Raw genomic sequence first — 27,874 nt, 5'->3', positions numbered from 1 at the left:
ATCCTCTCCTTTGGGTTCCCTGACATTCCTTTATTCCCCAGCAAGCCGCTCCCGTACCGGGACTCGCTCTTCTCATCCCCATGGCAACAGCGAGCCGCACCAGCAGCGGGAAAAGGCGCGCAGAGCTCTCCCTCCTCCCCTTTACGGCGCGTCGTAAACCTCCTCTGCAGCCGCTCGCTTCCGCCAGCTCCAGTCGACAGCCGAGCCCGGAAAGCGAGAGAGAGAGAGAGAGAGAGACAAACAGACAGACAGAGAAAGCCGTAAAGCAGCGTCTCTCCTCGCGCTTGGTAACTGGTGGCGTTCCGACGGCTGCCTTGGAGAGGAGGAGGAGGAGGCGGGGTCAGAATGGCAGCTCCGCCCCTTTGGCTTTCTGGCGGGGGGGGGACGACGATGCCGGGTTGGGAGTGTGGGGGGGGGGCGAGACCAGTTGCTTGCTTAGCTCTGCTGAATGCGATTTATGACGATTCTCTTTGCCGTCTCGAGAGTGTCTTGGCTTGCCTTGAACTAGTGTGAAAGGAGGGTGTGTGTTTGTGTGTGTGTGTGTGTGTGTGTGTGTCTTCGGCTTGTATTGTTCTCTTCGTTCCCGCCGGGGGCGCCGGGGCTGGGGGAGTATGGCCCGAGTGGGGCGGCCCCTTGCGTGCAAGCTGACTTGCTCCGTTCCCACGTGCTTTCGCAGACAAGGCGCGGGTGACACCTGAAGGGCTCTCCGGTTCTGCCCCCACATCTCTCTGACCCCCTTTCCAGGCTGGCAGCGGCAGTCATGGCCCAGGTGGGGCACAGGGTGGATTACCTGGCGGGGTTTTGCTGCCCGGTTGGGGGATTGGCAGCTGGGAAGCCCCGCGTGCTGTGCCACGAGAACCAGATCTACCTCTCCAATGGCACCGAGTACGTCTACGTCTACGACCAAGAAGGGCGGCTGATGAAGGTATGTCTGGGACTGGCGCTTGGTCCTGCTAGCCGAGCCCAAGCTCTCTTCTTTCAGGGGCAGAAACCATGGGGAGATACTAGAGACGCTGGAAATCAGGTCAGATGCTGGGAGGCTATGTTAGGGCAATTTGACGCTGATGGGGCGGCCCAGGGAGGCAGAGCCTCTACAAGACCACGACAGCAGCATCTCCTTAAAAAGTTTGAAAACGCTAGTATCTTAATAATTACCGAATCATAGTTGATCTCTCTTAACCTGGTTTAATATCTCCCATCAGTGTACAGAACAATGCATTGTCTAAGCACTAAAGAGTAGTACAGGTGCAGTTCATACTGCATCCTTTAGTGCTAGCTTAAAGCTACTTTCCCCGGTCTTAACAGCTTCCAGATATAACGAAGTACACTTTCACTGCTCTTTACTTAGTGTATGATGGGGATTGTGGTCCAAAGCATCAGAGAATGCCAGAATGGATTAAATCCCACTGATGTATGTCTGCAGCAGGTTGCTGTATCAAGCTGACCTTGATTGATCTCAGAAGCAAAGCAGGGTCACCCCTGCTTAGCATTGGGATGGGAAACCTCTAGGAATTTCAGGTCTGTAGACTAGACAGGGAACTTAAAAATGTGTTCTGCAAAAATGCATTGGCAAACCATTCCATACTGGCAAGAAGGCTACATGGGTGTACCCAAACATCTCTGTAGATTGAGTTCAACCTGGTGGGTAAAATCTGATGTGAAGAGATGCATTCATTTTCATGGTAGCTTTTTCCCAGTTTGTAATTTTATCGTGAGTTTTTTTCAACACCATAAATGCTAAAAATAAACATGTTCATACAGCACGTGAGCACAAAGCGAATTCTTTGCATATATACCTTATGTCACTAATCCTAATTCTAAATACAGCATTTGGATTAAAAAGAGAAAAAGTAGAGCATCACTGCAACACATAAAAAATAATGATATCCCTAACAGAATGTTGACTTTCTCTGCTCCTTCCCTTGAGGAGACTCGAAGATAGAAGTAGTAAAGTGCCTTTTGTGGCTTTGTTAGGAGAATTAGTGCAAACAGCAAATTTTTGCACCCGAGGAAACTGGCTAAAGAAAAGCAATAATTACATGCAATGTACTTTCTGAACAATGGGGGATAACTTGGGCTACAAAATCTGTAATTTGTCATATTTCTGGGAACTAAAGAGTCCAGAACTTCTGCAGGGCACCAGTTTACCTATCCCAGTCATAAAATATATCTGACAGTATGGGATCCATTCAGCGATCAGATTGTGACCAGGTTTTTTTTTATTATTACAAATGAAGGTGAATATACGTGTCACGGGTATTTTTTTTTATTATTCATCATTTTAGGATGCTTTCAAAGCCCATCAGTTTACATCGGCTTGGCTGCTATCCGGGACCAGAAATGCTTTGCAAATAAGTGCTGGAAGTTGTCTTCCTGCACATGAATTTTTAGGAGAAAATTAGACAGCAGAGAAAATGAATTCTGCCCTTCATAGTTCTGGATCGCAGCAAAGGAGATCTACTGCATTATCTTTGTCCATACAGTTAGTTCTTATGCTACTTCTGACTAAACTAAAACTTGATCAGAAATGTAGTTGAAACTAGGACGCTGTGTTTTTCCTTCATCAGTCCTTGAGCTTCTAATCTGTTATTTTTTAAAAAAACTAGTCTCTTTACAAGAGTCTGTCCTATGAGCAGAGAACAGATGAGTAGAATGCACTGCAAACACATAGCTGTGTATGTGTGTGTGTGTGTGTGTGTGTGTGTCAGGTTTAATAACAAGAATGGCATAGTAGTAGAGAAAGAATCAAAGTGAAATGGATCGTATATGATTAACCCAGACTGATTTGATGCTTTGTTTTCTACCCTCCACATCGCATTATTCTAACTGGATTCCAAGATCATCCCATACTCCCGCTCTCCCTCCTTCCCCATTTATCTGGTATTTTACATAAATAATCTGGAAACCACAGCTTCATGTTTGAAAGACTCCTTGGATCGTTATTATTTTTTCTATAAAACAGGCAGAGAGAATATGTGAGTTGCAGAGACGTTCTTAACTGTCTACATCCTTAATTTAGATTTTTCTGTTGATTTTTTAATGATATCTTTTTCACCATAGCAACCTTTGGTAGCAAATTGGTTGTTCTTCATAAGTCATCTACGTGCAGCATCCAATTCTTAACATCAGTCTGTGTTGATTCTCTCCCACCCCCCTTAAAACTGTCCCTGCAAATCTGCCTTTTGTTTCTAGAGTAGTCTTGTTGAACTATAAAATGAAAGATATGTTTTCTGTTTGCTATATTGTCACAATTGATACATAATAAAATATATTTTCTCCAGATTACCTGGATTTTCCAGTGCTGATTCCAAGATCTAAACCATAGCTCCATATATTAAAGCAATGTTCCTGAACCTCAACAATTTTAAGGTATGTGGACTTTAACTCCCAGAATCCCCTGCCAGCATGCTGGCTGGGGAACATTGGGAGTTGAAATCGCACACTTTAAAGTTATTGAGGTTAGAAACCCTTTATTAAAGGCATCCCTTTAATAATTAAATGCATCTATATGCATATTAATCCATCTATTACCTATATTTCTAAGTGAGTGGGAAGTGTGCAAAGTTCAGCTTGTTATTATCAGAATAAATTTCTTAGGTAAAATCAAAAGAATAAAATAAACTTTTGATTTTACCTAAGAAATTTATTCTGATAATAACAAGCTGAACTTTGCATTTTCCACTCACATAGAAATATAGGTAATAAATAGGTTGATATGCATATAGATTATTCATTTCTCACACAAATGATAAAAACACAGACTTTGCAGGGCTTTTTCATTTGTAGATGATACTCGATACTCTGTGCTTACAATGCTGTTGCAGCTTTGACTGCAGACAGATGTGTGTGTGTTGGCTGCTGCTTGTTCTCTCCTTGCTGAAATAAAAGCCCCCATCTTGGATATAATATGCCACTTGTTCAATGACATATCAGCCATCGTTAATGGCTTAAAAGGCAGCAATGACATGCAAAATAACATCCTCAGATAAAGAAACAAAGCAAATAAGATTTACTTCAAGCTTCCCTCTAGTTGAGAATATACAGAAAATGGTTTCAGACTAGATGTGCTGAAGTGTCTTAAATGATACATACTCAGAAGATCCTGGGTCTGAGTCTGCACAAGGCAGCAACTTGTTTGCTTTTAGCAGATTTCTATCTCAAGATTATCCATCCAGTTCTCAGTGGCTGTTAGTTTGTCAAGGTAGTCCAGGCAAGAGGCAGAAGCAGGAGTAATAGCTCTCTACTTTTATTGTAAGATTATATTAATGGAGCCTTGCAAGTCTGAAAATATTTCTCCCCTCCTCTCATTTTAACTCTCCAGACCTCCCAAAAGCAGGGAGTAGCCGCTGGTTTCTCCTGCCACAAGCACAGGCCAATTTCATAGGGTGTTGCAGTTCTGCCAGTAACCTGTTGCCAAGCGTGAAGGTCTTTGTAGATTAACATCCGCACTGCTCAGCCAATGAGCAGCCAAAGCGGAGCCTGCACCACAGGGCTTACGGGCTCCAGTGATGTCTGCTGGTGAGCATTTGGTCCACTGTATTCTCTACCAAATGAAGCTTCCAGATGGTCACTAAAGGCAGCCCTTTGCATTGCGGTAGTTGAGACAGGCGATGATATAGCTTGCTGTGGCTTTTGGAGAGACAGATTTTCGATTTCCCCCTTATTTTGGTTTTCATTTTTTCCCCAGATGAAGCTTGTGGCATCTGGGGGTGCAAGATTACCAGCTTTTTTACTGGCATTGCATTCTTGCTTTTGACAACAGTGCCATGGGTGTGTGTGTGTGTGTGTGGGTAAATTGAGGTGTAATTTCTCCCATTTAACTTAGAGGTGGAGAAGTCTTCACCTACTCAGTGTTATTTTACTAACCAAGAAGCAATACTGAGCACCAAGTAGCAATACCAATACCAATAGCAATTGAAAAAAAGGATAAATTCTATGGTATAAGGCTCTTATCTCCTATAATGAAATAAGTGTTAAGCACCCGGGTAAGGTTATACTATCAAAATTATGATAGTATTGAAAAAGTAACGGTTCTTACATTTACGCCTGTCACAGTGTCCCCATGGTCGCCTGATCAAGATTTGGGTATTTTGCAACTGGCTGGTGTTTACCACTCTCACAGCAAGCATCCCGCAGTCATATGATTATCATTTTCACACATCACAGCCGGCTTTTGACGGCAGAATCCATAGAGGTGCCAGCAGTAAAATTGCAAGTCACGGTCATGTGATATCTCACTTTATGACTGTGGCAGAAGTGAGGGAGGGAGTCCATTGTGGCAATGTGATGTTTTCCTTAACAACCGTGTTGCTTAGCAATTAAACAAGCACTATTTGTAGTTTGATAGTAAATAATGTACACTTTGGTTTATTTGGAACCAGAGCAGATTTTATGAGGGAAAGTCTTCCCTGCTCATTCTAGGCAGGGCTACTGATGACCAATTGGATGTGTATTTATGTGCCTGGTCTGCTGTGAGTCTATAAACCAGAAAATGGGCTGTAAAGATGTCTGCTAATGCATTATTTTACCTGGAGAACTATTGAAGGCTTTTTGTGATTCCCCCGTCCCATTTTCTTCCTAGGCTGTCTACAAGTTTCCTGATCAAGTCTGGCATGTGGAGCTCTTGCCCCTCCACCATCAGCTGTATATTCTCTGTGCTGGAGTTGGCATTTATTGCGTGTCCTTGGACTATCAAAGCAGGTGAGGGATGAAATGTGATGGCATTAAGTATTTCAAGCTTCATCCCTTGCCTAAAATTCTTGAATTAAAGGCTGGAGTGATCACACAGACTAAAACATAGAACATAAAACATAGAATGATAGGGTGGGAAGGGGCCTTGGAGGTCTTCTGCTCAAGCAGGAGACCCTATACCAGGGGTTCCTAACCTTTTCTATACCGCGCACCCCTAGAACGCTTCTGATATATTTTCGCACCCCTTACAAAAGTTTGAAATAACATCAACAAATTATGCATATACACTATAATTTTGAAAACCCAAGTTTTCGCACCCCCTGGAATATCGTCTCGCACGCCTAGGAGGCGCGAGCACCCCTGGTTGGGAACCCCTGCCCTATACCATTCCAGACAAATGACTGTCCAGTCTTTTCTTGAAAAGCTTCAGTGATAGAGCACCCGTAACTTCTGAATGTAACAATAGGATAGAAGATAGGATAGGACAGGACAGGACAGAAGATAGGCTAGGAGATGGATAGGACAGGATAGGATAGCTCTGACTTGTTGGACAGATGTAGCCAACCAAACCATTGTTGAGCTCATGGAGGTCTTATGCCAGTTAATGGGCTGAATTTCTATGACTCATAGAAAATCTGATTGGGAGCTTTGGGAATGATCTCGCTGTTGATGTCATCTAATTCCCTTAAGCTGATATGGAGGTATGCTTATGATAGGGGATGAAGATGGGCTATGTATGCAAAAGTGGGATTTTGAAGGAAGTAAGCAAGAGATAGCAACATGAAAGTACTCTAAGAGGCATCTCTAATGTACCAACTAGCAGGAGAGAGAACTTGGATTCTTTGGAGAATGCAGGATACTTCCAGAAGGTTGAGAGTCATGGGCAAGAGGAGCAAATTCCTCAGGCAAAGATACCTTAGGTTCGGAGAACAGAAGATTGTTGAAGTTGCAATACATAGGGTGGAGGTGGGCGGGGGGGGGGAGAAGTACCACTCATCCATCTGTTACTAGTTTCTGGGCCAAAAGCAACTTCCAAACCACATTCAAGAGCCAAGAAGCACAGTGTAATAAACTCATCTTGGTATTACAAGATATATGTCACCAACAGCAGCTCTCTATGCAGAAGTTCAGCAAAAACTGAATACGTATCACAAAAGAACTTTTACACAGTTCTCTGTGTCAGTACTGGATTTAGAAGGATCCTGATTGCAGATGTGTTTTTTTAAATGGGGAATGTGACCTTAAACAAGGTGTGTCACCCAAATCCTGAAGCCTAGACCCCCAACAATGAGCAACAAAACCATCCTGCCCAACATTATACACCCAGTTTTCTAGAACCTAGATACATGGGAAGGCTATCAAAACATGCAATCCTGAGCATTGACTGAAACCTTGGCATTGTGGGAATCAAGGTTTGTCTTTTCCTTCCCCCAACATGCTTGCATGGGCAGTATCTGCTGGGCAGTGTTTAGCCTCAAGATTTAGTGACCATGGTCTAGACCAGGGGTAGGCAACCTCGACTCTTTTATGACTCATGGACTTCAACTCCCAGAAATTCTGGGAGTTGAAGTCCATGAGTCATAAAAGAGCCAAGGTTGCCTACCCCTGGTCTAGACCAGCATTTCTTAAAGGCTGCTCTGAGGACCTCTGGAGGTCAAACCAAGACCCTCTCAGGCTCCGTGAAATCAAAATTATTTGCCAGATATTAAAGTTATTTGCAAAACGTTAAAGCAATGTCACTCTTTTCATTTTTTTTTAATTTGTTAAAGAACAGTTTTTTCATGAAAAAATACATTAATATTTAATATTGTTATTTTACATGATTTGATAAATATGAATGTGCAGGTTTTAATTTTTAATATGGTAAATATTGATAGACATAATCTATAAAAATTATGAGCTCTTTTGGGATTCTCCCTAACTTTTAAACACAGGAAAAGGTCCTAAGACCAAAAAGTTTAAGAAACCCTGGTCTAGACATCAGATTTCCTGATGGCTTGCTGGAAACTGCGGTTGGCATCTTCAGAGGCAGGCCAACCATTCAAAACATCTGGCAAAACATCAGGAAATCGGTTGTCAAGACCGTGATAATTCAACCCTGAAGCTCATCACCTTCCTGAGGTTGTCTTTCCTTATCTAGCGAAACTGTTAATACCATCATGCAACACGTGCAAACAGCAGCTTCACACCTGGTGCTTTTTAATGTGGGAGATTGAATGCAAGGGGAGCATTCAAATCTCTCTGCCAGCCCCATTGACCCAGATAGAGCATTTCCTCTAATGTAGCCTGCAGGGCGCCCTGTTCTTGGCTCTCGCATCTAAGTTGTCCCTTGTGTGTGTTTGTGTGTTTCTGCCATTCTTTTGCCATTCTTTTCCAGGTTCTAAGCAGCTTAAAAAGTATTCTTAGATAAAATAAAATAAAAATTAAGGGGCTGGAACTTCCCTCCAGGGGTGTTGTTCTATCCGTCTTAACCCAGTTTTCCCCATTCCTGAATCCAGCTCAGCGAAGCGGATGCTAAACCTTCTGATTTGCCAGTGCTATTTCCGAGTTTTCTCCCTTTGGCTACTCTGAGAGGATTTTCTTGTTTGCTTTGAAGGTTAGTGAAGCAGACGGATGGTGAGGAAAGCGACTTCTTTTCCAGCATCTTCCCCATGGGCTGTGATGCTTGCGCTCTCCCTGATGCCACACTTTGCACCTTCACGCTGCTCAATGATGTCTTGATCACCCTTTCCCAAGTCCAAGAGAAGTGGTGCATGAATCTCCACAAACTCCCAGGCCCTGAGGGCCAGGAGAAATTGCCACATCAGCCAGTCAGCCATGTGGACATCACCACCAGCACAAGCAATGATGGCGATATGTCTTTAGCCCACTTCCTCCCAGTGCTGTGCTATGCGTCTGCGCCTGGCGCCAGTGACCATTGGGAGGGACTTCGCCATTCTGGGGGGTTCGTGCTGGAGGAGCCCCTCTTCAGCCTCCTTTTTGGCGTAGATGCTGCCATGCTGGATTCTCCCATGATCCTCTGTGGCTTCCCTGATGGGCAGTTGTGTTCCGTGCCTTTGAAGGCCCTGAGCTCCCCTGGGGGCCACGGCTGGGAAGACTCACCTGTCAAGATCCTTCACCATCTGGAGGAGCCGGTGGTCTTCATTGGGGCCCTGAGGACTGAACGGAAATCCCCAGGTGTGGAGGAGCATCCAGGCTATGGAGGCTTGGGTTGTGACTGTGTTGTGGCTTTGGGACACTATGGTAAAGTGGTGGCCATCAAGGCCTCTCAAGGAGAAGAAGTCAAAGTCCCAGAGCTCCGGGAGTATTATCTACAAGGACCAGTTCTGTGTGCAGCCTGCAGTGGGGGAAGCTGCATGTACTACAGCACCCATTCTGACATCTATGCGGTTGACTTAGAGAGCAGCACACCTGAGGCTGAAAAAGTGGAGCCTTCAGCAGGGACCCTTCCTTCAGCTGTGTCTCCTGCCAGCTTGAGTATCTGCAGTGTGGTGGCGCTTTCCTTATCCTCCCGGGAGTCAGAAGGTACTAGACCATCAGAAGAGGTCTATGGTCTGGAACGGTAGAGTAATCCTTGACACGAGACTCCTGTCTGGATGCCTCCTATTGAACCTATCAGTACAGGAAGCCCTCGACTTACAACCGGTCACATAGCAACCATTCAAATTTATGATCTTCCCTGAAAAAGGGGATTTATGACCTGGATTGCAAGTTGCACCCTGCCCCTCCCCATGATTATGAGGCAGCGCTTTGGGTGTTTTGCAATATGGATGCCTTTATGGCCATTTGTAGTGTGGTGCAGTCACGTGACCATGCTTTACAATGGTAAAGCATCGTAAAGGGCCAAAAACCAGCCCTTCCAGGTTTTGGCAAAACCATGCCACAGAGAACAAGGGGTTCACTTGATGACCACAGTGTTCACTTAACAACCGCAGCATTCACACTTATGACTGTTGTGTTCGTTCAATGACCACTGCCAAAAAAACACAAAATTGGGTCAGCCACAAATGTTTTTATGGCCATTACGATTTACAACTGTAATGAGAAGGCCCCAATTATGGTTGTAGCTGGAGGACTGCCTGCAGTAAATTATGAAGGGAGACAAGACACGAGGAAGTAGTGGTATGGCCAGAATGTATCATGATCCAGGCTCCAGTGCTGATTCAGATTTGCCCCACTTCTTTTGCTAGAAAAGAATTGGTCCATGATAACAGGTAATCATCAGCCAATGACCACAACTGAGCCTCAAATTTCCATTGATGAGCAAGACGGCCATTGAGTTTTGCCCCGTTTTATGATCTTTCTTGCCACAGTTGTTAAATGAATCCCTGCAGTTGTTAAGTTAGTAACATGGTTGTTAGGTGGCTATGGAAAAGTGTGAAAAATATGTCACTTTTTTCAGGGCCATTGTAACTTCAAATACTAAATGAATGGTTGTAAGTTGAGGCCTATCTGAATTACCTCAGAACAAGCAGGGATCCCTTCCAGATAAGTTCAAGAGAAGATTTTCTTTAACACTGATCTTTCCTCATGGTTCTTAGGCCCAAAATGGCCTTGAGAGAGCCTTTTGCCCCTAGGTTGTCAGAGCAACAACTAAAGTGTTTTGCTGCATTGGGCTTGTGAGGTGGCCACATCAAAGAAGAAAGTTGTGTGTGCCTGTGTTCCAACATGTGTCAAACAATCCCTGAGATGCAGACCTTAGTCAGAAGACAAATCCCTGGTTGATCCAGCTGGGAAGTTTACAAATGGCAATTACATAACTGTGGGACAGTGCAGTTGTCATAAATACATTAGTTGCCAAGTGATCAAATTTTGATCATGTGACCATGGGGGATGCTGCAATGGTCATAAGGGAAATAAATCACTTTTTTCAGTGCCATTTGTAATTTTGAACGGTCACAGTGTGAATGGTTGTAAGTCAAAGACTACCTTTATGTTGTTTACACAAATAAGATTCTCCAGTTTTTCCTCTTAGAGGAGTAGAAGTTCTCAAAGTTTTCTCTTTTTCCCTTTTTAATGATGATAACACTCTTCCAGGACTTAGAGATAGTGCATGTCCAGCATATTGCCCACAGATGTCAATGTGCCTGTGGACACATTGTTGGCCTTCCTATTCTTCGTAAGGTTTTCATTTTTTAATAAACAAATAGGGATTAATGGAAAACCTTTTTAGGGAAGCTGGCATGCTATAATGTGATGTCACAGGCTCCAACACAATAATTTCCAGGAATGTCTCCAGGCTCCAAAAGGACTTTTTTAAAAATATAAGTATATGTGGCTATAACCTCTTATCTAGCTGCCCATAAAAATGACAGAAGTAATAGATCATACAGTGCAGTTTGCAGGAAGAAGAGCTGGCATACTGGTAAATTGGTGCTTTGTAACCAGTTAGTTCCCTGTGCAGCTATTTTGTGAATGGGCAGGTTGCCCAACTTGCAAGATGTTTTCTAAATTCCAAATCTGCCCATTATCGACTCAAGGCTTGGCTTCTGTTCTGGTTTTCTGGTCCAGCATTCCACTTCAAAATGGCAGGAAGGCATTCTATGGTGTCTCAGAAACTCTGATCTGAAGGGCAGCAAAACTGAATACATAAGTAGAAGCAGCTCTGAGGTCTTAGATTGCCTAGCTCAGGGGTAGGCAACCTTGGCTCTTTTATGACTCGTGGACTTCAACTCCCAGAATTCCTGAACCAGCTGGCTCAGGAATTCTGGGAGTTGAAGTCCACAAGTCATAAAAGAGCCAAGGTTGCCTACCCCTGGCCTAGCTCTAGACCAGCTAAACAGTTTGTTTGTTTTATGTCCTGACTTCATTATTTTTATAAACAACTCAAAGTGCAAACATACATAACACTCCTTCCTCCTCCTATTTCCCCCACAAGAAACACCCCTGAGGTGAATTGGGCTGAGAAAGAGTCACCCAGCTGGTTTTCATGCCTAAGGCCAGGCTAGAACTCAACTAAGGCACCTAGTTTCCACCTTGATACCTTAATCACTAAACCAAACTGACTCTTTGTTCCCTTTCCTCCGCTCTACTCCCTCTCTCCTTGTTAAGACCATTTTCTGTAGCTTGTTCATATCATACTTGCTCAGTCAGACAGGGATGTCTTGATTTGAGGTGAAGGAGCTCAGCCCTTGCAGCTTTGGCGAAAGGCTGTATGGCCATTATATACTGATGTGATGCTTTCTTGATTCGGGCCTTTGTACAGAGAAAAGCTTGATCAACTCAGCCCATTCAAGAAAACTGCATTTCAAGAGCTCTGCCTCCTTTCAACAAAATGGCTCTGAAATGCTGTAACCTGGGGAGACTAAGCAGTTTACCCCTTCTTCCTTTCTTGTGCAAAATAGCCTCACCATGCCAGAGGCATACAGATCCTGTATGCAGGAAACAGGCTTCCTTTCTAGCAAGGCTTGGTGGAGGCCATTTGTCTCCCATTTGAACTCAAAGGAAGGGAAGAGGGGGGTGAGGCAGCTGCTCTAGTTATCAACAAGGTTTTAGAAAGCAAATGACTTTGCACCCATCCTTCCCATCATCCAGGTATTTGGAGGTATAGTGGAAAGGCCTTGCCTAAAGGTGTTCCACTGTTTCTGCAAAAAATGGGAAATGTTGTAATCTCTGGCTAAGGAAGAATAAGCAAGAAAGCTGGGAGTGTTTTATTTGTGTGGACAAATTGTAGTGGTGGTGAAACGGTTTCCGAAAGCAGCAGGGAGGAGATTTAGAATTGTGCAGCATGTGAGAAGCTGGCTCTCTGGCCCACTATAGGCTTTATTTTTAGTGCTGCTTTAATTTCTGAGCTGTTAATAGACTTTTTCTCCTTCAACCTTCTTTACATGCTAATGAGTCTAGCAGCAAGTTTTATTCTAAAAGGCTCTTAACATTCAGGAAGTGCAGTTCTCCGTTCAATCCCAGATTTTGTTTTGGGGGGTCAGTTATTACTGTACCCCTTCTTTTCCCCAGCGGCTCTTTCTTCAATTTCTGAACCCTTAATTCCCTAAGGTCTTGCATCTTAGGATGATATTGTTCTATTCGGAAAGGGTCACTGGAAAGTAGTAAGCGTTCAACTAGGACAGGGGTAGGCAACCTCGGCTCTTTTATGACTCATGGACTTCAACTCTCAGGAATTCTGGGAGTTGAAGTCCATGAGTCATAAAAGAGCCGAGGTTGCCTACCCGTGAACTAGGATAAGGATTCTGGACAGGAACTTCCCTGGATATACAGTTGCCCGTAGGTTTTCTGCCTGCCCCTTGCCCCATATTGTTGCCCTCCCCCCAACTTTCAGAATCACTCCATATTGTGATCTGCCCTCCCTCCCTCCCTCCCTCCCTTCCCCCCCCCTCTCTCTCTCTCTCTCTCTCTCTCCCTCCCTCCCTCCCTCCCTCCCTCCCTAATTTATATCCCGCCTTTATTATTTTTTAAAAAAAACCTCACGTTGGCAAACATCTAATGCTCGTTCTTCCTTCTATTTTCCACACAACAACAATCCTGTGAGGTGGTCTGGACTGAAAAAGAGTATCTGGCCCAAGGTCACCCAGCTGGCTTTCATGCCTAAAGCTGAACTTGAACTTACAGTTTCCCAGTTTCTGTATGAAGCACTGGCCTCTGGAAAGGGCAAGGTGCCTGCCTGGCAGCAAACAGCTGGGATCTTGCTTTTGAGTAAGAAATGGTGAAGAAGAAGAAGAAACTGCCGCCATCTTTTTCTTCTGCTGCCTTTTCTTTGGTCAATCCTGAGCCTGCTGCCTTTCTTTTTCATTTCTCTAAGCCGCTCCTGGGCCACCAATTTTCTCTGCCCTCTGGAGGGGGGAGGAATCTACAATGGCTTTGTTCCCAGCATGAGTGTGGCAACGACTGAAGTTAGTTTCTGTGCACAGAAATTGCTCTTCGCTTTTCCAGGACAGACTGAGAGATGATCTCTTCTTGCAGTTCTTCCTGCAGGCCGAGGAGAAGAGTTATCCGTAGCTTAATACTCAGGCAGCCCAAATTCAGGCTGGATGTACAAACAAACCAATATGCCACTACCCCTATACTTACAACATAGCCAATACACTTTTTATTTCCCATTACCTCTTTAATTCTCCTGTGATCTCCTTTGCTCCTGTTCGACTTCCTCCCGCCAATGCAAAATATTTTCTATCCTCAGTCTCCTTTCCAACTTATTTTTTTAATCTTTTTCCTGTATAGGTGGGCACATTTCCAGATAAAACACTGTGCTGCAGCCACCTGCCGTTTTATTGTAATAAATGTGGTTTGGAGTTGTGGTTTAATTGGCAATGTGCCTGCTTCTTTCTTTTGTGAAAGGAAAGACTCTTTTGAATATCTGGTGTGACAGGGATATCGAGGGGCATGTGCACAGGCAGAGACAGTGGTATTGCAGTCGTTTGTTCCATCATGAAAGCTCTCTTGCAAATGCTGGTTAGATTGCCCATCTCTTCCCTCCCGTCCTGTAACTACAACCCCAGAATTCCAAACCAGCATAGTTGTTCCAGAGCTTTTATACTCAGATGGTTCTAGGACAGTGTTTTTCAAACTTGGCAGTTTTAAATGTGTGGACTTCAACTCCCAGAAGTCCTCAGCCAGCATGTTTGCCTGTTTGGAAAAGCTGAAGAAATTTTTTTTGTGCGAATATTGTGTTGGGAAGTACACATCCCTCATGGTTTGAACATTTATTTACAAGTAGTTCTCGACTTACAACCGCAGTTGAGCTCAGAATTCCTCTTGCTAAGCAAGACAGCCGTCGAGTTTTGCCCCATTCTATGACCTTTCTTGCTACCCTTTGTTAAGTGAATCACTGTAGTTCTTAAGTTAGTTACACAGTTGTTAGGTGAACCTGGCTTCCCCATTCACTTTGCTTGTCAGAGGATCGCAAAAGGTGACCACATGACCCTAGGACACTGCAACCGTCATAAAGATCCAATTTTGATCACATGACCGTGAGGATGCTGCAATAGTCGTAAGTGTGAAAAATGGTCACAAATCACTTTGCAGGGCCGTTGTAACTTCTAATGGTCACTATATGGTTGTAGGATGAGGATTATTTGTATTTATTAGTCTTTTATCCCACCTTTATTACTTTATAAGTAACTCAGGGCACACATAATACTCCATCCTCTTGTGTTTCCCACAACAGCCACTCTGTGAGGTAGGTTGGAGAGTGACTGACCCAAGGTCATGCAGCCGGCTTTCGTGCCTAAGGAGGAACTAGAACTTAATAGTCTCCTGGTTTCTAGGCCAGCGCCTTAACCACTACACTAGATTACAACAATACAAGCAGTACACTGGTTTTAAAAGCAGGTTTAGCCTTTGCGTGACATGTATATGTCACCCATCTCCCCTACAAAGTGATGCTTGTAGGGGAGATGAAGAGATTCTGCTCCAAAAGGTAAGTAGGTGGATCAGGACGAACAGAAACTGACTTGATTTACTTTTGAATTAATTTAAAATTAAATTTTATACAATTATCCTTCCACTGAGTAATCATTTTCTCCTCCAGTGACACTAAACATGGTAATATGGGAGCCATTTTGGAGCTCCTGGGTGAAGGCTCTTTAGGGCTTTATGTAACCTTCCCACTTCCAAGTTCTGTTTTCTTTGATCTGTTGCTGGGGAGGCAGATTGAAATCTTCCCCGTGGTTTTGAACTCTCTCCTCTGCTTGTCTCCTCTTCTACGTTGCCACCATGCTCAGGAGAATCTGAACTTTTGGCGCTCTCCGCCAAAGGCCGTCTCATGACCTGTGGCTTGTGCAGCCCAGATGATACACAGCCACTCAAGATGAACGCTGACAAAGCTGGGCAGAGGATCAAAGAGCTGCTGTCTGGGATAGGCCATGTCTCCGAAAGGTAAGAGCTGACCTCTCTATGAATGGCATCTCTGCATGTAGAGTTCAAATTTGGCATTTTTATGTGGGTGGCTTGGGAAGCTCACCAGGAAGCATTTGCTAATGCTACCTGGATTGTCCTGCGTGAGCAGCTTTTTCTTGCACAAGGATTTGATGCTAAATCCTGCAGTGGGATGGAAGGGCGAGCTGCGGCATGCTCTGTCAACGGGCAAGGCTGGAGACATGGCAGTGGTGGCTTGATGGGTGAAAGTGACAGCTATGCAGGAGACTCTGTTAGGGGTGGCAGTGGAACCAGAAGAAGCAAAGGAATAAGGGCTTCTGGAAGAGCAGTACATGCTTTGCGGCTCACATTGGAAGCTTGCCTCGAGAACTGGCCTGCAGGCTTCGGCGAACAAGGGAGGTGAGCCCAGTGCCAACATAGCCTACTTGCAGGCCCTCTGGTCACTTGGCTGAGCCTTCAGACAAAGCCACGCAAAGGGCTAGCAGTTTTCAACATGTTCTGACATACAGATTTTTCCATTGCTTATCTGTCTTTTGCATATGGATTTCTTACGCAGTTTTTGCCATCAGTATTATTCAGTGTTTCTTTCTCTTCTGATACCTGCAGAGTGTCCTCCCTAAAAAAAGCTGTGGACCAAAAAAATCAAGCTTTGACCTGCCTGAACCAAGTGATGAACGTGAGTGCAGCTTTGCTGTCAAGCCAGAATGGTCCAAAGCCCATCACGTGCACCATCGCGGCCCACTGGAGCCGTATGCTGGTTCAGGACACCTTGACAATCTCCTGCATCTTGGAAAACTCAAGTGAATGCAGCCTGGAGCGTGGCTGGACCTTCTGCGTCCAGCTAGTTGCCAACTCCTGTGACTTTGAGGAAACCACTTCAGATTCTGCCACCACTTATACCTTCCCTATAGATCAGCTTCTTCCAGGGAACAAGACAGAGGTGACCCTTCCAGTCAGCCCTGCCGAAGGCTCCAAACTAAATCTGCCTTTCACCGTCTCCTGCTCGCTCTACTACAGTTTGCAGGAGATCTTAGGCACTGTTTCTGAATCTACTGAGCTTCTGGATGACCTCTTCTCGGACGATTCCCCTGGCCTTGCTCTGGACAGAGAAGGCATCTGCCTGCCCTTGAGGGAAGACATCATTGATCTTCTGCAGTGCCTTCGCTTGAACGACAACAAGGGAACATCTGAAGCTGCTGTGGCCATTTCTGTCCCTGGGGATCCAGTTGAAACCTTCTTGAAATCTCTCAAGAGCATGGAAGAGAATGATGAGCTTGTCCCAAAGGGACTGAATATCATAGATGAAAATTACTTGGCTCCAACTGTAGCTTCAATCAAGGTATCCTCTGAACTGCTGAAAACGTCCTTGAAGGACTTCTGTGCAGGTGTGTGTTACCTGTGAATACTTTTGAAACGTCCTGTCATTTGTCTTCTCCTTGCCCTTCATGAGGTTTAGCACCTCCAAGGCCCACCTGCATTGAGAGCTCCCATGCTCTGTTTGCCCTGAAAAGAAAAATGTCTTTTATTTGCAAGGCAGCTGTTGTGAGAGGCTTGGGAGGTCTCGCTTGTCAGTGGACCAGTTAATAATGTTCTCGGCCAAGTTATGTGGTGATATAACTTCCTGTAATTTTTTTTTCCACACATGCAGCACAATTCTAAAAGAAAGGTTGGGGCTCTGTGGCTCTGCAGATGTTGCTACACAACCGGCCAACATGGCAGGGACAAGGGATGCTGGGAATTGCAGTTCTGTAACATCTGCAAGGTCTCAGGTTTCCCACCGCTGTCCTCCAGAATCCTTTCCAGAATCAGAGGATGTCAAATTAGTAGACTGAAAGCCAGCAATAGCCATCTTTGGGTTTTAATGAGTTTTCCACCATCAAAAAGCCTACAAATTACTCCCAAACCCTTTGGGTTAGCAAGGGGCAATGTTGCAGCCAAACCAGTGATAGAAGCTGGATAACCTTCCTCTTGGCAATTAAAAATAATGCAAGTAGTGCACTGTGTGTGGCCATGAGCAAATCCTCATTTACGGCTAATCCTGAGAATTAATTTCAGCCCAGACTACAGTGGATACTTTGTCCAAGGCAAGCAATAAATAATAAGGATACTCAAATTCTTACATTTATATGATGTTGGGTATAAATTTGCACAACACACTAGTGTCGCAGGAAGGAAGATGTCGAGATTCGGAATATTTTGCAAGGACTGCAAGCAGTGATAGACTGGGATTGCAGATATTGCCTTTGTCCATCTCACTAGAGCAGAGAGTTTTTAGATCCGTGTGTTTAAATATATATAAAAAATTTGGAGACTGCCCATCTCACTCATAGATAACTGGGGGGGCCCTACAATTAAAACATAAAATTATTATGTATCTTTTTCTAAAAAGTCCACTGGGAGTCTTTTATTTATACCGTTGTGACCTCAGATTCCTAAAGGTGGGCCCTTACATTCAACAAGATATTAGACAATCAGTTCAGCCTAACATCTTTATTATAAACTTACCTATGTCCTAGACTTATTATCTATGAAGATTCTCAGTCAACCGGGCCGGTTGTCGGTTGTCCCAAAGGTGCTTTTTTCAAAAGGCAACTAGACTTTGTATTTCCTTGAAGACATTTTACTTCTCATCCAAGAAGCTTCTTCAGTTCTGACTGAATGGTGGAGGATGGAAGGATTTACACTCCTTGTAGTCATCTAGTCATTAGCACTATTTCCAAGAGTGGAACACCCATTTGCACTATTCAAGTGACCCTGAGGGCACAGCCAAACCTCCAAGTGGCCTCAACGACTCTCAGAAAGAGTGCTAACTCTTTGAATACCATGAATATAAATCCTTTCATCACCGTTCAGTCAGAACTGAAGAAGCTTCTTGGATAAGAAGCGAAATGTCTTCAAGGAAAAACAAAAGTCCAGTTGTCTTTCGAAAAACGCATCCTAGACTTACACACTCTTAAGTATATTTAAAAAACCAGTGGGAGAATCCGGGAAATATCAGTCAGGGTTCCCCAGAGATCCTCATGCTTTTCAGATAACAAAGGTTGCCCTTCTTCCCTTCTTTTGTTTTCCTTGCTTAGAAGTGCCGCTGTGCAGTGCTGTGCTGCGATGGTTGCTGGCTGAAAATGGTGAAGCAGATGCCCTTCGGAGCCAGGAGGTGGCAGTCATGCAAGGGTTGGCCCCAGATGGAGGCAAAGTGCAGCTGAACATCCGAGAGGCAAGGCAGGAGTTGTAACTGGGCTGTGAAACTTTGACTTTGGTTGTTGTTGTTTTTTTCTGATTAGATAGGCTTGTTGTTATAGAAACGGCTAATCAGATTTAGGCACCACCAGATTCCACACTGACTCTGGGCAGCTGTCAGTATAGCAAAAGAAGATAAAAGCACAATATCAAATAGATCAGACATGTCAAACACAAGGCCCGGGGCCCGGATCCGGCCCGCGAAGTGGTTTCATGTGGCCCGTGAAGCCATCCTGGAAACAGTGAGGGAACAGCCCCCACTGCCTTGGCCCTGGCCCAGAGACCCTCCTTCTGCCAGAGACCCTCAGATCTGTCCCACTCCTGCCCAGGCACTCATGGGCACCCTTGATGCGAACGATGTAGAGCTGGCCACGCCCACCCAGTAGGCCATACGCACTCTAGCCGCGCCCACCCAGTAGGCCACGCCCACCCTGGCCATACCCACCTGGCCCCCTGAGGGCAACCGCAGTGCTGATGCGGCCCTCAATGAAATTGAGTTTGACACCCCTGAAATAGATAATTGAAATGAGATCTTCAGTATAAACACATGTAGAAAAGATAACCAATAAATTGTAGAGCACAACCAGGTCTTCAAGACTTCTAGAATTGCTTCAGGGTGGAAACCACACAGATCTCAGAGGTTCTGACAGAATGAAGAAAGGCGATGGGTTCTCCTTCGTGGATATATTGATGTGGAAACTTCACAGTCATCTCCCAGGGATGCTTTAATTTGGATTCCTACACTAGCTAGGGAATTTGACTCAGGGCTGCCCAAAATCTATGATTCCAGGAAGATGGAAATTAGTCAGGTTTGACTTGTTAATCTCCCACCATTGGTGGGAACAATTAATCATCGTTCATCGTTAACATTGGGTCTTATTGCCATGAATTGCTGGCTGTGTACTCCAACCATAGCTGGTTAATTCTTATACGAGAGAGAGTTAGGCCAGCCAAGCCTGGACGATGACCAGATTCTTCTGGATTGGCGTACATAAGTATAATACCATTGTGTTTAGTGCGGTTCCTCCTGCCCCAGCTGAGGTAAGATGCATTTCATTGGAGGACAATCAAGCTGTCTCATTTCCTTTGACTGCAAGGGTTCTTCTCCCAAAAATTAAAGTGACCCCTTTCGAAGAGCTGGACATACAGTATTCTAAATATTAGAATAATATTGATATATTCAGAAATGGGAGGAGGATTTTGATTCTTTGTTTAGGAACTTCTTGTACGTGAGAAGGAATTTTGGCTTAAAGTCTGTCTAGAAGGCCTGCATTTCACTGCAGCTTTTCTCCACTATTAAAGTGTGTTACTTTTTGTGTTAGCCATATTCTTACTCTTGAACTAGAATCTGAATTTGGTGGCTCTTTTTTTTTAATCCCATTTATATCCCGCCCTTCTCCGAAGACTCAGGGCGGCTTACAATTTTAAGCACAAATCAATGTGCTTAGCAATGGCCTTCATTCTATGTATATGCCTGCTTATTAGGGCTTTTGCCCCCCCCAAGCAGCATTATTACAAAGTCAGCTTATTGCCCCCAACAATCTGGGTCCTCATTTTACCTACCTCGGAAGGGTGGAAGGCTGAGTCAACCTTGAGCCTGGTGGGATGCGAACCTGCACTAATTTGCAGGCAGCTGGTGTTACTTAAGGAGGCATCAGCCCACTGCTCCACCAAGGCTCTTGGAGTTGTATATGTGATCGATCCTGGTTAGGGCACGGTCTTCCCATCCCAGTTTTAACTGAGTGAAGACTTGAACTATTTTCTCTTCAGTAGTTTGAATATATTGGAGCATGCAGATTTTTCAGTGTTGCTCGAGAAGAAATAGAGACAATGGCACTGCAGCTGTATTCATCGGGCCAGTTTCTTTCCATCTAGACGATGGGTTGTATGTAAAGCTTGAAGTACAGGGAGTCCTCGACTTACGATCACAATTAAGCCCAAAATTTCTGTTGCTAGGAGAGACCATTGCTAAGTGAATGTTGCCCCATTTTACAACCGTTCTTCCCACAGTTGTTCAAGTGAATCGCTGCAATTGTTAAGTTAGTAACACGGTTGTTAAGTGAATCTGGCTTCCTCATTGACTTTGCTTGTCAGATGGTCACGAAAGGGGATCACATGATCCCCGGGGACACTGCAGCCGTCAGTTGCCAAGCGTCCAAATTTTGATCACGTGACCATGGGGATGCTGCAGTGGTTGTAAGTGCGAAAAACAGTCATAGGTCCCTTTTTCAGTGTCGTCGTAATTTCAGCTGTTCACTAAACGAACTGTGTCGAGGACTACCTACATACAGAGTTTCCATTCTAAATTTTGCTACAGGTCAGACTGCATGCTGACAGGCTAAAGCACAATGTCGCCTTTTCAGTGAACTGGAAAAACCACTCTGGGAGGAGTCCCTTGGCTCTCCTTTCACTCCAGTGACGTGCTCTCCAAGCTTTCTACTTTAGCTTAAATCAGGGGCATAAATCATACAAATAAGTAAATTTGGGAAAGGGATATTGTGCTTCCAGACGAAATAGCTCAGAACGTGGAAGAAAGAAAGAAAGAAAGAAAGAAAGAAAGAAAGAAAGAAAGAAAGAAAGAAAGAAAGAAAGAAAGAAAGAAAGAAAGAAAGAAAGAAATGTACATAATAGTTATCCTTAAAATGCTGTTCGGCCTTCAGCACTCTTACGTAAGATGCAACCCTAACTCTCTTCCTCTCTCTTTTTCCTCTTTGAGTGTCGGCGGTGTGGAACAGAGATCGCTCAGCCCTGCAAAATGAAAGGCTTAAAAAAAAAGATGATTGACACTTTCTTACTTTGCTTTCTCAGTTTCGCTGCTCAGTGAAACTGGTGGCAGTGACATTCTTGTTTTCCAACCAGGTGACAGTCAGTGACCTGAGCCCAGCAGGTCCTATCCAAGCTGTGGAGATTGTCATCCAGGGGTCTCCCCTGGCAAACATGTGTCAGCTGCATCATGCTGTGGTTCGGTGCATTCAGGTATGTGCTGTGGCAGAGTGAAGGAAGGCGGGATGTTTGCCTAGCATATCCTGAAAACTTTGCTTGCACAAACAAGATAAAGAGATTTAGGTTGAAGTCCATCAAGAGTGGGGCTGCGTGGTATTTTCCTGTTGCCCTGCCCAAAATCTGGGCTGATCTATGGAACAGTCTTGTAGCCACATAGACTTCCTCTCTCTTAAGAAAGGGAATGAATATTCCATTGTCCTCATGCTAAGAAGCAAAGGCTGTTCAGGGTTTTCTCCCATCGTCCGCCCAGAGTTACCTCGCGGAGGAGATGGCAGCACGAAAAAATAATAAACACATTTTAAAAATCGTGTAGTAGGTTGTCAAGGGAACAAAAAAGCAGGTCTGTTATTTTTATATAGGCCTCTATACTGCTGTGATTGTGTTATGGGTTTTTAATGTGAAATATACTCCTCTTTACAAATCCTGCCTTTTGGGAATGATAAAATATCTACTTTGACACATCATTTGGGTTTCCTTAAGACTTCAGAGGTGGGAGGTGGGAATGACAGTATATCCTAAAGCGAAGGAGAGTAGGAAACCCAGAGGTGCTGGGCCCAATCCTTTAGGACAAGGGTCTCCAACCTTTCTGGGTTGGCGGCCCAGTGGGAGAGGGAGGGGCAGGGGCCTTACGTGCGCATGAGCAAACGCACGCACACAAACAGGCCGCAAGCATGCGCACCACACAAACGGCTGCGAGCATGCACATGAGGCTCTCAGCGATGACGCCTGTGTGAGGTTTGTGGTGCTGCCGCTGCCAGGCTCGTGGCAATGCCACCACCAGCATAATTGCGCCACCGCCCTGTGCTAGGCTCGCACCCCGGCTCGCCTGATTGCCTCTTGTGCAAGTTCGTGGCAATGCTGACACCTGTGTGTGGCACGCCGCTGCACATCTGCCACTCAGATGCTCCCGCCGCCTGTGCAATATTAGTAGCGCTGCTGCTGCTGTCCACACAACCCTTGTGGCAACGATGGCACAAGGGGGGGATGAGCATGCACACACACGCGCATGCACTGCCCAGCTACTCACATGGCTTGGTGGCCAGGAGGTCACGGCCCGGTAGTGGGCTGCAGCCCATAAGTTGGGGGCCTCTGCTTTAGGAGTTTGTTAGGCCATCATCACTTCACATTTGAAAAGCACAGGGGGTCAGATTTGAAGACCTAGTTGGATTTCTCACCTTGCCCTGACATTTATTTTCTTGATTTCACTCATTTATACACTCTGTTTGATAATCAATGAGTAATAACAGAATGAATAAATAACAGTTAGGACCAATAGCATTACAACATCAAAACAGCAAACTAAAAAATGCTTAAATATACATAAAAGATAAGTGGTAAAGTAAAGCAGGGCTACTAGGAAGAAAGATAGAAAAGAAGGCTATGTTTCAATTTTTTTCTCAAAGCATGACAAAGAAGCAGCCAGCTGGACCAATTTGGGGAGGAAATTCCAGGGTGTTAACGCCACCAAGGACCGTAGATGCCTTCCCTATTTAATTGCAGGCAGGGTTCCTTTTGGGGTAACAGACGAACAAGGCCCTTGTCTGCAGAGCATAGAGCCTGGGTGGGACCATATGGAAGAAACCATTGCTTCAAACAGGAGGGGTTTAATCAGTCCTTTGTGTTTGTATTTGATTAACACAGACTCTGATTTTGGAACAAGCTGCCCAGGAGTCTTCTCCCCCGGATATCCGAGTGCAGTATCTCCACCAGATCCAAGCCAACCATGAGGTGAGCAACTACCCAGCCTCAAGGCACTGGAGGAAGCACGTGTGCATTGCACACTTGTTTCAAGCTGGCTGTGGGAGATTACCTTGCTAGGCCCCAAACATGATTTGCCCCATCTAAATAGTAATCTAAATAGTTAAAGTATTTGACACATACCTCCCCTTGCAGAAGCTAACAAAAGCGAGAGAGATCCTGTGGCTCAAGAAGTAAAAACAACTGCCTAATGTGCAATCAGCCCAGGTTCGAATCATATACATATATATATATATATATATATATATATATATATATATATATATATATATATATATATATAGAGAGAGAGAGAGAGAGAGAGAGAGAGAGAGAGAGAGAGAGAGAGAGAGAGAGAGAGAGAGAGATCACCACCATCTCTGCCCTTTCAGCGAGGTACTGGAGGGAAGGGCAGCAGGGGTAGGTGGCAATGGCGGAGTGCAGGGCAGCCAAAAGAGCAGATTGGGGGGGGGGGAGACAGGAAATAGGAGAGTGTGGAGAGTTGAAGTGCACACTGCGGTTGTAAATGTGGGCAGGCTGCCAAATGTCTGAATTTTGATCATTTGATTGTGGGGGGGGGGAGATTATGACAGCTATAAATTCAAGGACTGGTTGTAACTACCATTTGTTCATTTGTTCAACTTCATCTTAACTTTGAATGATTGCTCAATGAATGGTCAATAAGCCACTCCATTGGAATTGGAGAGGCTGAACCATCTTAGTTTCAGAATCTGGCTTGACAGAAACAATGAGGGAATGAATTTACGGCTTATTCCATAGTTGTTGTCTGCCTCAGCCAGTCTGGAATCAGCTGTGTTCGTTCTATTTATGTGTTCCATAATTTGATTAGTGATACCATTCTTTCCTTCCCTGCCTTAGCCCAGGGCTAAAAGCAGACATTCATATATAAAGCATGCCCTGTGATTTCACAGTGGAACCTTTTATGCAACTGAGGATTTCACTGAGGGTTGAGTTTTGTCTTGTAACTTTTCTCCCTGTCCCCAGTCGTGGAAATACACATTGCCCAACCTGGTTTTATATACAGCAACTGAATAGCTCTGCTACCCCCGGGACAAGGCGCATATTAATCCAGCACTATGTTTCCCACAGCAGCCAATAAGATACCTCTGGCATGAGACAGAGATACAGTGATATCTTACCATTTCATATAGGCATAATAACATTTTTATCTGTGTGCAAGCTCAAAAGATTTACATCTTGCTAAAGGTAGTCATTTAGAGGTCCTTGATTTTTGACTATGATTCAGACTGGGACTCTCCCCCCCCCCCCCATATCACTAAATGAGGAGATCATTACATGACTCACACCCAATTTTACAAGCTTTTTGCTGCGGTCATTAAGCAAAGCACATGGTCATTAAGCAAACCCAGATTCCTGCATTGATTTTGCTTGTCAGAAGATGACTGTGAAGGTTGAAAGGGTGAGGATGCTGCAGCCATTGTAAATACATGCTGGTTGTCAAGTGCCTGAATTTTGAGTGCGAGGACTGGTCATAAATCACTTTTTCCACTGCTGCCATAACTTCGAATGGTCACTGAATGATTGTAAGTTAGGGACTGCCTGTAATTTGTCCTCACAACAACAGTAGTGAAGTTGATTGGGCTGAGAGACAGTGACTGACTGGATTAAAATTCCTCTGCAGTTGATGTCTTGAGGCCTGCTTTCCGCACTGTCTACTCTTTGGAATCTAATGGCCTTAGATCTGCCCTCAGATCAATTTATCTGCTCACGTTACAGACTGCCAGTCAGCAACCCTCACCACATCTTGTAATAGGTTTCACAGATTAATTATGCAAATAACACGTTCATTCTGAGCCACCTATGTGTAGCCACTGAGTTAATTTCTGTCCGGGCCATCAGATTTTAGCAGATTTTAGAATTGATGTTCTCAGCTTAAACATATTCTTAACTGTTTTACTATATACACAAATTAATATTGCTCCAGAAAAGCTGGAGGGAGAGTAAGAGAAATCCAGTAAATAGCATCCTCCCCCAGTATAAAATGATAAGGGGGTAATTTGAAACCTTACCACCACAGCTGCCAAGGGTCCCCATCAAGACACCTCTGTTATAGTCTGCCTACGCTCCTACTTTGTCCAGCTGGAGAGTTTTCTGCCTTCTGTTTGGAAGAGATCCTTTCAGCCAGAAAGCTCCAGGAAAAAAAAATAGAAAAAAAAGGTGCTTTGGATCTTTTTGTATGAAGACCAGAAGCCCTGGCCATAACAAACTCTGCCAATCCTGAATCACAGAATAGCTGCAGGACGACGCAGTCTTGTGCAGGGAGAAAGGTTTTAAGGGGAAAATCCCCTGATTTGAATTGAATACGTAGATACAGTCCTTGCTTAATTGTCACAGTTGGAACCAGGGACTCCGTCACTAAGCAATGATGTTATTAAGGGAGACACCACGTGACCACGATTTTTGTTTTTATTGCTGGCCTCTCCATTGACTCTGCTTGTTGGAAGCCAGCCGCGAAGCGCTTGAGTGCGATCGCATCACAAGATGGTTTGATGGTTGTTTGACTGAGGACCAGTCATATTTTTTAACCACCACCGTAATTTTTAATGGTCACTAAATGGGGCGGTTGTTAAGTGAGGACCATCTGCATTATGTATGAGTCTATATCACCAGGTTCTAGGTAGCGTATAAAAACATAAAAGCAACCTATATAAGAAAACAGTATGATTCTCCTCTTTAAAACAAAAGGGACTAATACTCTCCCACCAAAAAACCTATAAAAGAAGAAAAAGTGGCAGACCAGCCACCATTAAGTTTTGATAGCCAGCCTGCTGGAAATTATTTTCACAGCTTTGCAAAATATTGGCACCAAATGGGCCAGGTCTCTTTTTGGAGGTGGCATGTTGCAGAATGAGTAGGATATATCAGGAAAGACCTGTGGTGGGGCTGCCAGACTTTGAGCGAGCCCTCATTAGATGACAGCACAAGCTGGAACATCTTTGGAGACCACAGTCGCCGTTGAGCATAGAAAAATGTCATAGGTTTTATAGGTAGCTAATAGAATGCCTGAAGAATAGGACCTGGATTGTAACTTCCAAGGTGTCTTCAAGGGCAGCCCCAAATAAAGTGCATTGCAGAAGTCTGGCTAGGTGGGGAGGAGGGCTTTGAAAGCCATGTTCTTTAGTTGGGCATGAGCCTGCTGGCAAAGGCAACCATTTTGGGTTGGCTTGTTGATCAATCACCGTTCTAATCAAGGAGAGAAGCAACCTAGAACTGAGGAGAAATTTCCTGACAATTATTTAGAACAATTAATGAGCGGAAGGATTTGCCTCCAGACGTTGTGGGTGCTCCAACACTGGAGGTTTTATTTTAAGAAGAAATGGTATAGGGTTTCCTGCTTGAGCAGGGGGGGTTGGGCTACAAGACCTCCAAGGGTCCCTTCCAACTCTTGTTATTCTGTTCTGTCAGATGCTGCTAAAGGAAGCCCGGTCCCTCTGGGATAACTTGTGTCTGGGGAATGATTTGGATGCAACAGTGGAGAAGCTTCTTCATATTTACCAGCAGCTACGCAACCCCGACCTGGTGGTCCTGTGATTGTCAAGGAGCGGCACCCCTTGGAGGATCCCACTGCCGCCTCTACCCAGAGCTGATGGATGAAGGGGGCAGCAGGCTGTGCACTTTCTGGACGGGAGGCTGAAGCAGAGGCATGGCAGAGAAGGGGTGGAGGATCCCAACAGGCAGACCCTGGCTCCTCTGGAAACTGAAGGATCAGGGGCCAAGCTTTCTCCCGCAATCCCCAATCCTCTTCCCTTTGAATACAACTAGCTCCCCCACCCATCCACCAACCCTCCCTCCCTCCCTCCCTAGGGTCCATATTCCCCCCCCCCCCGGACAGGCACCTGGTTGCATTGTGATGCTCACGCAGGCAGGCGGCCCGGTCCTCGTGTGCACGTGTGCGCAGAGATGCCCAGGTGCATGTGTGTAATTTGGATGGCTAGTAAGACGCTCTCGTGGCTGAGGATGGTGTGTTGTGGATTAGCCTCAATGTCGTTAGTTTAGCTTTTCTCGCTTTCGGTGGCCCTTCCTTACGTTGCTGTGGCAGGCAAGTCTGGCGAGTTGTCGGTGGGGAAGGGAGGGAGAGATTCTGTTGGAAATGCGATGCCTTTTGGTTCATTCCCAGCAGCAGCAGCCACTGCCGCCCCCGCCGCCCCCACCACCACCACCAAAGGGCTATGCTTCTAGCTGTGTCACATTTTTCAGAAAACACTGTGGAAAAACAGGCTGTCGCATACCTAGGTAACTCAGGGGGTGCTCTTAGTATGGCATCCCTTTTTGTAATGGGACATTTTGCTCCTTTTTCCAATACGTTTCCTTTCTATAAACGACTTGCTTGTCA

At 44.9% G+C, this 27,874-nt stretch overlaps 1 protein-coding gene across 1 annotated transcript; it reads left to right on the top strand.

Moving 5' to 3' along the window:
• The first annotated feature begins 474 nt into the window (after positions 1–474).
• FAAP100 (FA core complex associated protein 100) lies at positions 475–27,874 on the top strand. The gene is made up of 9 exons (XM_083351376.1): positions 475–925; positions 5,582–5,700; positions 8,288–9,216; positions 15,369–15,522; positions 16,129–16,907; positions 18,600–18,736; positions 21,619–21,735; positions 23,404–23,490; positions 26,947–27,874. The coding sequence occupies exons 1-9, from the start codon at positions 761–763 to the stop codon at positions 27,070–27,072; spliced, it is 2,613 nt and encodes an 870-aa protein (XP_083207502.1). The 5' UTR covers positions 475–760; the 3' UTR covers positions 27,073–27,874.

Source organism: Vipera ursinii (assembly GCF_947247035.1).
Source record: "Vipera ursinii genome assembly, chromosome: 2".
Classification (NCBI taxonomy): domain Eukaryota; kingdom Metazoa; phylum Chordata; class Lepidosauria; order Squamata; family Viperidae; genus Vipera; species Vipera ursinii.
This window is presented reverse-complemented; position numbering and strand designations above follow the sequence as displayed.